A 15,235-nucleotide genomic window follows, 5' to 3' on the forward strand; every position below is an offset into this window, starting at 1 on the left:
GTAAACTCAAATCTAATTGTGAAAGATGACTTTTCAGCTGGTGCTGAAACTCTCAAAACTGTGCTTCTTATGTTTTCAAAGCTTGAATGTAAGGAAATGCCATATCAAAGTCTCAGCTTTGATTATTTTGGAAACTGCCAGGGTGTCCATCCAATGGTTGATTAAAAAAAAAAAGTCCAAGATTTTAAAATCTTACCGTTTTCAGTTTTGTTTCTGAGATCTTTGAAAATTTTTTTTATTCCATTGAATTAATGTAATCTTGACTTTAGATTTTGGGTTGGGTTTAATATTTTTATGATAATCATTTTTTTACATATCAATACATAATCAGTATAATTAATGAGTACAATTAGTATAAATGGTCTCTTCTGCCACCTTACCCAGTCATACATATACAAATCAACATTGAAAACATATAAGCAGGTCCAGAAATTTAGGAAAATATTTCAGAGACCAAAACCTCTCACCATCTGAGATGATGCATGAATTTTTTTGAGCTTCTGGGGTTGTACAGAGCTTGTAAGAAAATCGTGAGCGAGGTGTTATGGACTTATTGAAGATACTCAGGCACAGTTTTTGAAAACATTGATTCAATTGGATTTTACTTTTTTATCCAACTGAAGCCACTGTAGGGTATTTGAATGTTGACTGGCCTTGCTTTTTATCTGCATTATTACTTGTTGTTAACAATATTGGCTACAGAGAAAGTGATATGCTGATTGCTTGCTCTGTTCATCTATACCTCCTCCATCCTAATTTCAATATTTATATTACTGTAAATTATGTGCTACTTCCCCCCGCCCCAAAAACTGAGAAAAAAAATAATAGCAGTTGGTAAGAATTTCTATTAAAACAAATGAATTCAAACTGATGTTTAAGCTTTTTACTGGCACTGTGTTGCAGGCAAACTGAGTGATCAACTTGGCCAATTGTCTGAAAGACCATCTTGTGCTCTGCTAGAGCAAAATCGATACGAAAAGGCTGTGAGGCCTGATGGTGCATTGTGAAAAGTTGTTTGAACACTTCATATGGGCTTTGGACCTGTTAGCTTTTATAAGTCTAATTGCCGCAGACAAATTGAAAGTAGAAGTGCTTTCAGTGGTTGCTGAGTTTGTCTTTTGACTTAGAATTAACTGAAAATGTGTATACTGGTATTCCACAAGAGAAATAATTTCAAAAATAGGTGCTTTTTTTCTCCCTTTAGTTTAACCATGAACAGATTTTCTCTCTCTGGCATCCTTCCTCTTAACGTTTCACTTCGATTCTGTGTTGCATATATTCTAAAACACATCTCTGAGTTTATTTGCCAGAACTAGCAATTTGTTGTTGGTTGTGTGTGTTGACTGGAAAAAGGAGCGAATTGGGAAGAGGAAGATTTAGGAACTGAGTTTTTAAAGTTTGTCTTTTGCAGAGTTCTGTGGGACATCTGCAGGATTTCACCATCACAGGCAGGGTCAGCAATCAGCACAGCCATTTGCGTGATACCTGATAGGGACTTTGCAGGGTGCAGGGAACATGAGAGAGTTTTTAAATACTGTGTTATTAATCTGTTTTATGAATCTGAATTAATCCTCTGTATAATCTATACACAAGGAGGATAAAAGATTTTAAAATTGAAACTAAATGGCATAGCCTCCTCTGAAACAGAGGAGTGACTACATTTTCTTCCCTTTTACAGCTGTGTCTTTCTTGCTGTGAAATAGGAGGCAGAAGGTTTATGAAAAGGTCCAGTAGAAGCCATTGAGAAAGCGTCACACATCCTGCCCTTTAATCAAATCTGGTTTTTCCATCCTATAGGAAATGGAAGCAATTTACTTCTGGCACGATTTTGTTCTTCAGAAATTAAGTCCTGTTGAATTCAAGTCCAAAAGTGTCTGCTGTCATAGACTGGAGCTGGGCACTCTGTTTTCAGCCTGACTTGGAAATTGTTGATCTTCTACTTTTACATATTTAGCTGCTAATCTTGGTTCACAAGCTTGGGAAATTTTGGGAAGCTCCGCAGGCTGTTTGTGTTCACCGCACAGCAGCTCCTTAATGCTGCAGACACCTTTAATCTCTTCCCAGTCTGTTCCTTTAGAGCAGCTCTGACTGTGTAAAGATAAGAATGGGAAAAAATTCTGCATGTCTTAGAGGCAGCAGGTCTGTCTGAAGCAAAACTCCTTTTTTTTGAGTCAGAGATAAGAGTAGCAAGGACAATGGTCTAAAATATGCTGGTATTTGCATCTGCTACCCCTACTGCCTGCTTGCTGCTTACTTGATTGTCAACCAAAATTGAGCACTAGGAATTCTCTGCCCTTTGCTTTCTCTTCCAGCCTTGCTGCTGGATGCCATTAGTTACCTACAGAAATCCATTTCTTTCAGCATTATATTATCACAACACTTTAAATACAAGCCCTTTATGCCATTTGGTGTATGTTAACAGTTTTTGCCTTGGCTGTCAGACAGTAGTCAGGGATGGACCCTGCAGGTTACCTCACATGGGCATCCACAAATAACCTGTCAGCTCAGCAGGCCCCAGACTTGGTTACATATGGCAAACAGTGGCTTTAAAGAAAAAATGACCATTACTGTTGCACAGAGTGAAAAGACTTTGAATTTTGTATTGCAGAAAGAAGAGCAAGTCCTGAAATATGTGTACTGTCAATTTAGTCATTAAATGTAGATAAATTTATATCGCTGTGGGCAGGTAAATGTAATTTCACATTGATGTTACTGTGAATTAGAAAGCTGCAGGGGAAGCTAACTGAACATTAATAAAATAGTCACTTAGAGGAACTACCAGTTAGTTTGATGACTTGTGAATGTAAAGAATCATAGAATTCTAGAACGGTTTGGGTTGGAAGGGACCTTACAGATCATCTAGTTCCAACGCCCCTGCCATGGGCAGGGACACCTTCCACTAGACCAGGTTGCTTATCCTGCCATCCAGCCTGGCCTTGGACACTTCCAGGGATGGGGTGTCCACAGCTTCCCTGGGCAACTTGTTCCAGTGCCTCACCACCCTCACAGTCAAGAATCCTTACATCTAATTTTACATCTTAGATGTCCTTACATCTAATCTAAATCTACCCTCTTTCAGTTTAAAGCCATTATCCCGTCTCCTATCAAGAACAGTAACTTGCAGCAGGTCAGTACTCGTCCATACTCAAACTGGTCTTGTTTCTTGGGCATAGGGTATCTGACTTATTTTCTATCTAGAGGAATACAAGTAAGTGCCATGGGCTTTAGTGCAGTACCTCTTGGCAGCATTAGTACCTTTTTTACCTTAAGTTGCTCTTGCACATTAACCAGATTTTTTGCCAGTGTACCATTTTTCTTTTGCACCAAAATACACACATATGTTACAAACTTTTAAGTAATTTTTTTAAAGTTATTATTTAAGTATGAATCACAAAGTATACAGTCGTTTCCAACCTGTTAAAATATGGAAACATTCATTCATTCAGATGTATTTCTGTTCTGTGCTGTTTAGGCACACAAATTAAACAACAGTTTGTCAAGCAAGATATCATGCTGTTGATCCGAACAGTGATTTTTAACTCTGATAAGCTTACAGTCTTTCTTAAATGAGCAAATAATCTGAGGAGCGTAGACTCCATGCATACTCAAGACAGAGAGGAGCACAACCTGAAGATGAGTCTAAATGCTGAATCTGATTTAGCCTCTGGTAGTTGGCTGTTTGTAGCCTGACTGCTGCAAAGTTGATTTTTCGAAGGTTCATAATGTGGCCAGAGTTGAGCCGATTTTCACAGATGGGGCCCTGCTAAATTTCAGATCCTTACTTCAAAGCAAGATGGTGCTAGAGCTCTTTGACAAGATGGTCACCATTTTTCTTATTATGGATAAAACAGTGTATTGTCTTCCCTGAACTCTTCAGAAAGAATAGAGTATTTTGGTTGAAATTCTTAAAGCAGAAATTTGGAGTAGAAAACTTAAGTCTGTCTTTTAGAAGTTGACACTTACATATAAGCAACTTAAAACATCCTTTCATAAGAATTGTTGGGCAACTTGCATATTGAGGATGTCCCCGCTCCATCTCTACTAATAAAGAAGTTTGTAATAAAAAAGATTGCCCTTTTCAGAGTGAGAAAAAACAAAGGCAAATTCAAGCACTAATGAATAAAAACATTTCCAAATGAATAGCTTGATGCCTAACAGTGGCAGGTTTATTTTAGAAAGCTGTTTTTACATAACATCATTGGGAAAAAAAAGATGATGAGCTACAACTTTTTTTTTTTTTTTTTAATAAAAGGTAGCTTCTTATTCACAGAATCATAGAATGAATCATGGAATGAATCATACAATCATAGAATCATAGGATGGTTTGGGTTGGAAGGGACCTTAAAGATCATCTAGTTCCAAGTCTCCTACCACGGGCAGGGACACCTTCCCCTCGACCAGGTTGCTCAAAGCCCCATCCAACCTGGCCTTGGACCCTTCCAGGGATGGGGCATCCACAGCCTCTCTGGGGAACCTGTTCAGTGCCTCACCACCCTCACAGTGAAGAACTTCTTCCTTACATCTAATCTAAATCTACCCTCTCTCAGTTTAAAGCCATTAGCCCTTGTCCTATCACTACATGGCCTTGTAAAAAGTCCCTCCCCATCTTTCCTGTAGCCCCTCTTTAGGTACTGGAAGGCTCCTGTAAGGTCTTCCTAGACCCTTCTCTTCTCCAGGCTGAACAACCCCGACTCTCTCAGCCTGTCTTCATAGGAGAGGTGCTCCAGCCCTCTGATCCTCTTCATGGCCCTCCTCTGGACTCGCTCAAGCAGGTCCATGTCTTTCTTATGTTGGGGGCCTTGATCTAAGTATAGTCATTCATAACTACTGATTTTTCTGAAGAAGCTTTTAAAATCCAAATAATCATCTTTGCAAAAAGAAAGGGCACAAGTGATGCGGCTGTCTTATTCATGCTCCTGCTCAGTTGGAATTTTTTCTACTGAATTAACTAGCCCTTAAAAGGGGAATCAGTGTCTTTGCCTGGGTTTTACAAGTTTGGAGGGCCAGATATAGGGGAAACATTGGTTTGTTTGGTCAGGACTTCTAATATATACTGAAAACAGGTCTCTGCTGTCTGTAGAGTCTTCTGTAGTGAGGGCCCCTGCTGCTAAAATATTGACTAATTGGTTATGTGACGTTTAAGCAACATGAGGAGCATCTCTAGTGTTGGTGCAGTGTCGTGGTTTAACCCCAGCCAGCGACTAAGCACCACACAGCCGCTCACTCACCCCCCCCCAACCCAGAGGGATGGGGGAGAGAATCGGGAAAAAGAGAGTAAAACTCGTGGTTTGAGATAAGAACAGTTTAATAAAACAGAAAGGAAGAAACTAATAATGATAATAATAACAACAATAAAATGACAATAATAATAATAAAAGGATTGGAATATACAAAACAAGTGATGCACAATGCAATTGCTCACCACCTGCCAACTGATGCCTAGTTAGTTCCCGAGCAGCGATCCCCCCAGCCCCACTCTGCCCAGTTTATATACTGGGCATGACGTCACATGGTATGGAATACTCCTTTGGCCAGTTGGGGTCAGGTGCCCTGGCTGTGTCGCCTCCCAACTTCTTGTGCCCCTCCAGCCTTCTCACTGGCTGGGTATCAGAAGCTGAAAAATCCTTGACTTAGTATAAACACTGCTTAGCAACAACTGAAAACATCAGTGTTATCAACATTCTTCTCATACCGAACCCAAAACATAGCACTGTACCAGCTACTAGGAAGACAAGTAACTCTATCCCAGCCGAAAACAAGACTTGCAGTCAGTAAATAGCTATGGTGTATAATTACTAATACTGCAGAAAGCTGAAATGATTTTATTAAATAGAATTTATATGTTGTCCTGGTTTCAGCCGGGATAGAGTTAACTGTCTTCCTAGTAGCTGGTACAGTGCTATGTTTTGAGTTCGGTATGAGAAGAATGTTGATAACACTGATGTTTTCAGCTGTTGCTCAGTAGTGTTTAGACTATAGTCAAGGATTTTTCAGCTTCTCATGCCCAGCCAGGGCACCTGACCCAAACTGGCCAACGGTGTATTCCATACCATGGGACGTCCCATCTAGTTTAGGAACTGGGAAGTGGGGGCAGGGAATCGCCGCTCCGGGACTGGCTGGGTGTCGGTCGGCGGGTGGTGAGCAATTGCCCTGCGCATCATTTGTACATTCCAATCCTTTTATTATTGCTGTTGTCATTTTATTAGTGTTATCATTATCATTATTAGTTTCTTCTTTTCTGTTCTATTAAACCGTTCTTATCTCAACCCACGAGTTTTACTTATTTTTCCCGATTTTCTCCCCCATCTCACTGGGTGGGGGGGAGTGAGTGAGTGGCTGTGTGGTGCTTAGTTGCTGGCTGGGGTTAAACCACGACATATGTACCCTCTTTTAACATAATCTCTAAGGCTATAATTTCTTTTTTAAAAAAACATGCCTTCATATTTAAGGGTGGGAACAATTATGTGATGCCATGTAAATGCCAATTATTCTTAAAAAAAACCCCAAACACCCCCCCCCTTTGCTTGAATTTTAAGTAATTACCAATTAATGGGGGGTTTTAACCAAATTTCAGTTACAATACTAAGAAGAATCTGAGTTGGTATTCTGCAATGTTACATTTATATTGGCTTCTGTGCATAGTGTCATATGCTTTTTCTAGTTTTTATGTAACAGTTTGAAAATTACTGCAACGGTTATCATAACTGTGTATTCCACAGATGTCTTGGGTATGGGTTTGATCCACAAATAAGGAATTAAGGAAAAGGGTACACTTAATGTTAACCCTTGTAACCGCTTCCCACCCATACAGTGGGTTGTATCAAGTAACTTCCCTATGTAAAAAAAGTGGACACAACTCAAAAATTCTAAAACCCACCTGCATTTTCAGGATCTACTCAGCCTTACTGTTGTTGTCACTTCAGATTCAGTAGATATATAAAGTATGATTGATTACACATTCATAATCACTGACTGCTTTGCTTGCAAAGTTGTTTTTCATGCATTTTGTTGAATTTAGAATAAAAACAAGTAGAATGACCTTGCATGGAACGTGATATCAAAGTTACTGTTTTTCTCATTGTCACTTCATTTTGCATACTGCAAAAATACCAATATCAACAACTTCTTACTAGGACAGCTGTGAATGACCTTGGCTCTTTTTTATAAGTAAAGCAGCATTGTTTGGTGTTTCACATCTTCAGCTTCTTTCCATACTTTACAAAACATCATTACATACATCCATTAACAAAACCATTAAAATATATAAGTATTTCAGGAAGAAGACTGAAGTTTAAAAATAAATAGGGAAATCGGCACATTTTTAAATACTCAAGTACGAACAGATAATGCATAGCAATGCATAGTTAAGGAAAAAATTCTAAGATTTACAAAACCAGGTTACACCTTCATTAACTTAAATGATCTTTTCATGTGTTTTTTTAAATGGAAAAATAACTGACTATCAGTCTTTAAACAAAAGCTTTTGCCTCTTCAAATGAGTTAATAATAGAGGCAGTCATTTAAGTTGTGTCTTGACACAGGAAAAAGTTTTAGTTTCGTTCTGCTCTCCCATACCCTCCTTTTTGCAGAAATCAAAATTCAGTCATCAAAATTACCTTCAAGCATGTATTCTTCAAGCAATTGCCTGTCCTGGGATATATTATTAAAATAATGTTGACCTTCTTTTAGGCCAAAAAGGAAAACAAAATTGTTTTTCATATTAGACTGACTTTCATACTGATTAAACAAAAATAATTGCAAAAATTATGTGGTTATAATACAAAGGAAAATCAAAGTTAGACATATTCATGGTGACAAGTTCAATAAGCAGTCTATTACTCTGTTAAGAAATGGAAGAATACAAATTCGGGAATTTACTTGAAATACTGTAATTGTATTGTGAAAATCTAAAATATTTGCTTTCATCAAGAACGCTCTTGCCATTTATGCTCACAGTCAAACTAGGAGCACATTTACAGACACATTTAGCAGGAGGACCCTTCCAGTCTGGAACATGATCCATCTTCTACTCTGTAGTTTAATCTTGAGCCTCTTTTGGGGACACCATCAGGTTTTGTTCTCTTGCTTTCTGGTAGTTTGGATCAGTTTCTGCAAGGATCTTGTGAGATGCCAGATTGCACAGGTGACAGATTGCATGTTCTGTCATCACTTCCATAGAAGCAGTGGAAAACTTTTCATCCTGTTGCTAAATGTGGTCAGATTTGCACGAAGCATAACGCTGTAATTGACCTGTAAGCACTGGATAGTGTATTTTTAATTATTCATTTTTTTAAATTGGATTTTGAAATTAAAAAATGCCTACTTTTCATGAGTGCTTTGGTTCAGTAAAATCTAACAGATTTATCTGAGGAGCATTGCAAAGGAGATGTGTTATGTATTTGGCCTGATGCACTGAATAGCAATCTTACTTAAAAAACATAGTTTAATGTAACGAATCATTTACCAAACTAATTATGTGTTCTTTAGCTGAAGATCTCATTTAATTAGAGGACCAATTTTTGCCAGTTTGCATCCCTAATCAATTTAAGAGTTTTTTTAGTGAAGAGCAATTCAGGTGTCCTTAAACCTTAGCCGCATACTAAATGCACTAGGGTCATATCAGCATGTTGCATCGTGTCTGTGATTAGCCCTAGGGACAGAGAGAGCCCTCCATTGGGACTCCATCTTTGTCCTTGCTTGGCATTTATTCAGGTAAGAAGGCAAGTTGTGCCTGATCTTTTCTGGATGCATCATTCTTCTTCCTCTTAACCAGCTGTGCAGGTCAGTGTGTTGAGGTGAAGCCCCACTTCACCTACACTCATCCCCACCGACCTTAACAAGTGAACAGATGAAAAATTAGTTGGGGAGTCTCCTTTCTGTTGAGGACTGGCTGTTCCGTTGAGGTGAAGATACATGTCCTTCCCCTTTACCTCCCTGATGGAAGTCAGATGTTTAGTCATGACTATTCCCTAGGTATGAAAATATTGGAAGCTCAAAAATTGGATATGCCTTGATGTGAGCAGTTGGTCAATATTTGGGGAAAAGAGCTATGTGAGTGAAATAATACCATACTTAGAAGGCATAGCCATAGAGTTTTCTTTTCCTATACCTATATATTCCTATACAGGAACTCATCGCACCAAATAGCAGATTTCCTTGCAAACATTTTCTAAGGCAGTCTTGTCAGTCCAGTTTTCTTCTTCATGGAGAAATGTTTTCAGCTGCTATTTTCATAAGGAAATAATACTTCTTCTGTTTAGCCTGAGTATTAAAAACTCAAGGGAGTGCTGGCTACCCTTCAGAGACCCTGACTGCCATGCGTAACTGGTGGCCATTACATTTCTTTCACCTTGATAAGACTCAAAGCCATGTATTTTCTTAGTGTTTCACTGATTTTAAGACAAAAAGGATGCAATTAATTTCTATTTTGTTTTTAACTACATTACTTGCTATAAAGTTAAAATATACTGTTTCTCACAGTTAACTTTATTTTTGTTCTCTATCCAAGTTGGATAATGGAGATGAGCAAGCAGCCCAGATCAGACGTGAACTAGATGGACGACTGCAATTGGCAGAACAAATGGCAAGGGTAAGCGGTTACTTTCATGACCAAAACCATATCTTCCTCTGAGATTGAGTGGGATGATAGGTAGCATGTGTTTCCAGTTTCAGATTCTAAAATTAAGTAGAAGATCATTTGAAAACAGTCTGACAGATGCATTTCTTTCTGCTCTGGAGTATCTGTGTCAACAGGGGTAGGAAGAAAGCAAAATTTGTTTTTGGAAAGGCATATGCGGTGTGATCCTACATTTTCTTCATCAGCAAGTCCAGTGGTGAAACAAAGGGTGTATTATTTGAACATTTGGGATTATGTATTTTGGAACCAGAATAAATCATGTTTTACATACACAAGTGCATTATGCCCTGCTTAGGGTATAACCATAATGTTTGTTTCTTACTACAGGTTATATGTGATATACTTTTAAAATGTATATATAATATAGCTTACATTTATAGATTAAGTCCAAGTTCATAATGGTTATATTAGTATTGCAAGTAAGAAACTATAAATGAGTCTTGTAGGTCAAATTAATGATGATTGGATAAATTATAAATTCTTTTTGTAAATTTTAGAAAGCCAAGCCTATTTTTCTCTCCTATAGCTTGCATTTTATTTCAGTGGACAGGATTATGCCCTTCTATATTAAATATCACAGATGGGATTGGTATTGTCCGCAGCCATATCTTAGTATATGTGGGAGAAAGACTCCTTTGTCACAGAAAGGCAATCTCAAGTCTCTTCAACCTTCTGTGAAGCCTGCGCTTATAACCCAAGTTGTCCAATAATCCTATGTTTGCTCTGTTTGCCTTCTTGCCTGTCGTGGTTTAACCCCAGCCAGCAACTAAGCACCACGCAGCCGCTCACTCACTCCCCCCCACCCAGTGAGATGGGGGAGAAAATCGGGAAAAATAAGTAAAACTCGTGGGTTGAGATAAGAACGGTTTAATAGAACAGAAAAGAAGAAACTAATAAGGATAAAGATAACACTAATAAAATGACAACAGCAATAATAAAAGGATTGGAATGTACAAATGATGCGCAGGGCAATTGCTCACCACCCGCCGACCGACACCCAGCCAGTCCCGGAGCGGCGATTCCCTGCCCCCACTTCCCAGTTCCTAAACTAGATGGGACGTCCCATGGTATGGAATACACCGTTGGCCAGTTTGGGTCAGGTGCCCTGGCTGGGCATGAGAAGCTGAAAAATCCTTGACTATAGTCTAAACACTACTGAGCAACAGCTGAAAACATCAGTGTTATCAACATTCTTCTCATACCGAACTCAAAACATAGCACTGTACCAGCTACTAGGAAGACAGTTAACTCTATCCCAGCTGAAACCAGGACATTGCCTTTAGCTCAAAAGTTACAAAACATTGGAAGCATATGTGTTATACTGTGTGTGCAGAAAAAAATATATTATATTAATATGATATTAACTGTAAAGCAGTTAAGATTTGCTTGTTTCTTTAAAAGGAAAAAATTATCGTTTAGGTCTATGAACTTCGTAAATAACAACATGGAGGTGTAATCTTCCTAAAATGCAAAATTATGTCCATAACAGTTTCAAATTCATTTTAAAGCAAGTGAAAATTCTAAGCACTATTTAAACTGTGTAAATCTTGTTCATTCTGTTTCTAATGTGTATACAGTGCACAGCTGTAGATTTTTTTAAAGAAATATTTATTTATCCATTTTTTACCCAAACCATTACTTGAAAATTCTCATGATTGCCACAGTGTCAATTGCACAATTTTGCACAGAATAAGGAACTCCATGTCCTACGTGGTACATCAAGTCACAAATCAGAGTTTTCATACATCTTTTTACACTACTTAAAATGTAGCTTTTTTCGTGGTGGACTTTGAGAGCTAGTCCTAATTGTAGCAGCTGTGAGAATTATTAAGGTCATTTAAGCCTAAGCAATCAATTCCTGCAAAATATGAACTTCATTCTCAGAACTCAAAAGCAAGGTAAAAAGCTTTTTGATACTAGATTATGTATTCTAGCATCTTTGTTGGTAAAGAAAGAGGTTTTCAGTGATTACCTGCCTGTATGAGAATTATTAAACTGCAGTCTCAAAAGATGAGCACAGCTAAAGAGAAATCTCTGCATATAGCTTTTTTTGTTGTTCTTGAGGTCTCATTCATGGTTCCTATAATACATTACTTGCTGATTTTACAAGTTCTTCATTATATATGAGAAGTTTATTTTAGCAGAGAGGATAATTTAGCCTGTTTAATGGAAGCAAGAACCTTAGAAATATGTTCATCTATGACGGAATAAAATCAGTGGGGAATTTGTGCATGTATTTGCCCATCTTTTAAGTAGTTGAAAGCAAAGTATGAATGACCTAATGGGCTTTTCCACCTATTCCACCTAAGGTAAACTTTTATGTGATCCTATGAAGAGACTACCCAGTGTCTTTTCTCCTTGAGAAATACATCCTGAAAATCCATTTTAGCACTCTCAGAAGGCAGACCTAAAGGCTAGTGTGTACATCAGCCTGGTCAGTGTCATGCCTGTCCCCAGGGTCTTTGTTTCAGGTTATATTCCAGTATGTTGCAATCAGAGTTCCCAAAATTCCAGTGCTGTGCTGGGGGATGTGTTCTTCAGATGATCCGGGCTTTTCAAATCAACGTGATTACATTCCTGTGCATATGCACTAAAAAAATAGTGGGAAAACTCCACTATTCTTGTTGTGTCTCTAAATTATTTTAAATATTATGTGCCATAGCAATTTTTTACAAATCCAGCATCTTAAAAAATCAAATAAAAGTTGAGGGGGGAGGGGTGAAATTGGTAGCCCTCAAGAGTCTTTATGGAGGTTCATCACCCTTTTTTTGTGAAGGAGAGAAGTGGCTACAAACATTCAGCTTTTACAGAAATAAAGGCCTCCATATATTCTGATAGTGCTGTCTTAAATCATGGAAGATTATAGTCATAAGAAATGTACAGCAAAAGGCATTGTAAAAAGTTTCCTCAATTTTTACATTGGGGTGGAAGAAGCATCTTAACAAGAGGAAAGATCTTTTAAAAACATAATTACAGTCTGTCTTCGCTGTTGGCATATTGTTATTTGAATGATCCCCACAGGATAAGGTAGTTTTAACACTCTAAAGTGGGAGGTTTTTTGCTAGAGCACCCTGAACCTTACCCTGCTTTTAGTTTCTTACTATAAATAACTTTTTTTTCTTTTTTCTGTTTCAATCTGTAATATACTGGCTCTGTAATGAGCCAGAACACTGGACTTGCTGCATGTGTTTTGGGTCACAGTCAACTCGCTTGGTCTTCATGATTGAAACAGAATCAGCTGTAAAGGTTTTAATGTCAAACATTTTATGATACTCCTTGTAACACCTAAGGAGAAAAATAGTCTGGTTTAGGAGCAAGGTGCCTACCTTTGTAGACAATACATAGGGAACAGTGTTTGTTTCTCATTTATACGTAAAGCATACCAGTTTGGGTTTGTGTGGTGTTTTTTTGGCAGCGGGGAGAGGCGGCAGGGCGGGCTCCTGTGAGAAGCCGCCAGAAGCTTCTTCCCCGGCTGGGAGTGGGCCCCGCCTCTGGCCCAGGCCGAGCCCGCCAGCGACAACAGAGGGAAGAGGGGGAACCTGCAGCAGAGAGGGGGTCGGGATGGGAGAGGAACCCCTCTGCAGACACCAGGGCAGGGAGGAAGGGCAGGAGGAGGCAAGATGGCAGGCTGTCCCCCCCCAGCCCACGGAGAGGAGGGGAGCGGAGCGGAGCGGGGGAGCAGGTGCCCGCCTGCAGCCCGCGGGAAGGACTCCCCTTGGAGAAGTCGGTGGAGGACGGTCTCCCGCGGGAGGGAGGGAGGGACCCCCCGGTGGAGCCGGGGCCGGGTGAGGAGTCCTCCCCCCGAGGAGGAAGGAGCGGCAGAGACAAGGGGTGAGGAACCGACCCCAGCCCCCAGCCCCTCTTCCCCTGCGCCGCCGCCGCCGGGGGGAGGAGGAGGGAGAGAGAGAACCGGGAGTGGGGCTGGGGCGGGGGGAAGGTCTTCTAAGGTTTGGGGTTGCTTCTCGTTATCCTTGGTTTGATTTGGTTGGTAACAAATGCAATTGAGTTTGTTTCTTCCCCAAGTTGAGTCTGGTTTTGGTGAAGGATCCCTCCCTGTCCTTGTCTCGACCCACGAGCTTTTCGTTATTACATTTTCTCCTCCTCATCCCACGAGGCTGGGGGGGAAGAGTGAGCGAGCGGCTTCATGGTGCTTTGTTGCCAGCTGGGCTTAAACCATGGCACATAGATTTTTAGAATAATTTACATTTTTGTTTAATCTTGAGTGACGTATTCTCCCAAGCTGCCCTGTATTTAATATCAGGAGAAACTCTGTGTAAAATTGGCTCTGTATGCGTTCATATATGCATTATACGCATTTATACATTCCCTCTGTTATAATCACAGTATTTATACACTACTGTCTAAGTCCTACAGAGGAAAAAAGTGATTTTTAAGTTCTAACACGTTTAAAATAATACTATGTGTAACAATTTGGCATTAGTTTCAAAATGAATGGCCTGTTATAAAAACAAATAAACAATGATAGGAATTTCATGTCATGGTTGTAGTTTAACAGCTTCATGTTAGAAGCATGAATGTGATTGAGTTATTTTTGGTAGCATGGGAAATGGATGAAGTAACAATTATTAGTGGACCATTCATTTTGTCAATTTATAAGCTACTGGAAAATAACATTAAAGGTATATTGTCATTTGATGCGCTTGAAAAGTGTATTGGAAATATCTAATGTGTACATATTCAGCCTGAGTTTATGGTTAAATGACTGGGGGGAGGGGTAAAATGATCTGTTTTTACAAATGTCCCTTTATTTTTTTTAATGTGTTCAAAGGGATGTTTTGTCTGCTATATTTGAGGAATATGATGGAATTCTCAATTCAAATTACATTTCTTCTTGTCAAAATTAACTATATTTATGGGATGGGATTAGCCTTCCCTTTACAGTTTTGAAGATACAAAAATAGATAGACACTGGAATTAAGACTTTTTTTAAAATCACATATCTCTTAACTGAGAGCGAATCAGTAAATTAACATGACATCTAATGTGGCATGATTTTTTTTTTCCTCTCTAACTTCTAAAATATATCTTCCAAGGAAAGAAAATTCCCAAAATTCGTAACAAGAGAAATGGAGAACATGTACATAGAAGAGTTGCGCTCTTCAGTGAATTTGCTTATGGCAAATTTGGAAAGTCTTCCAGTGTCTAAAGGTGGGCCGGAATTTAAACTGCAGAAGTTAAAGCGATCACAGAATTCTGCGTTCTTGGACATAGGAGATGAAAATGAGGTTCAGCTGTCGAAGTCCGATGTGGTCCTCTCCTTCACATTAGAGGTAATCACATATTTCACAGAAAACTCGTTGACAGTTTAAATTACTAGAATATCTATGTCTTGATACTTTTTTGTTATTAGTCCTTCCTTGGCAACTTTACCATTTGATGGTAAAGAAGTAAATTATTCTTTGTCTCTTTGATAATGAGGAGTTAGAATACAGCTATATGATGCATTTTCCTGTCACAGCAGTAGTTGCATTTGGGCCCACACGGAAGTTGAATCTCCCCCACAAATGTAACTTTAAATGAATTCCTGTACATTAAATACCTATGTAGACTTTTGAATGTAATAATGAAACACTGTTG

At 39.0% G+C, this 15,235-nt stretch overlaps 1 protein-coding gene across 6 annotated transcripts in view; it reads left to right on the plus strand.

Annotated features, from left to right (window-relative positions):
- CADPS2 (calcium dependent secretion activator 2) overlaps nucleotides 1-15,235 on the plus strand; it is a 330,722-nt gene that overhangs the window by 132,098 nt on the left and 183,389 nt on the right. For all 6 annotated transcript variants that reach the window (XM_075024996.1, XM_075024998.1, XM_075024992.1 and 3 more), the window contains exons 4-5: nucleotides 9,509-9,589; nucleotides 14,692-14,928. In XM_075024996.1, the coding sequence (XP_074881097.1) occupies nucleotides 9,509-9,589; nucleotides 14,692-14,928 (318 nt within the window). The remainder of the gene's footprint in view (nucleotides 1-9,508; nucleotides 9,590-14,691; nucleotides 14,929-15,235) is intronic.

Source organism: Buteo buteo, chromosome 4, assembly GCF_964188355.1.
Source record: "Buteo buteo chromosome 4, bButBut1.hap1.1, whole genome shotgun sequence".
Taxonomy (NCBI): Eukaryota; Metazoa; Chordata; class Aves; order Accipitriformes; family Accipitridae; genus Buteo; species Buteo buteo.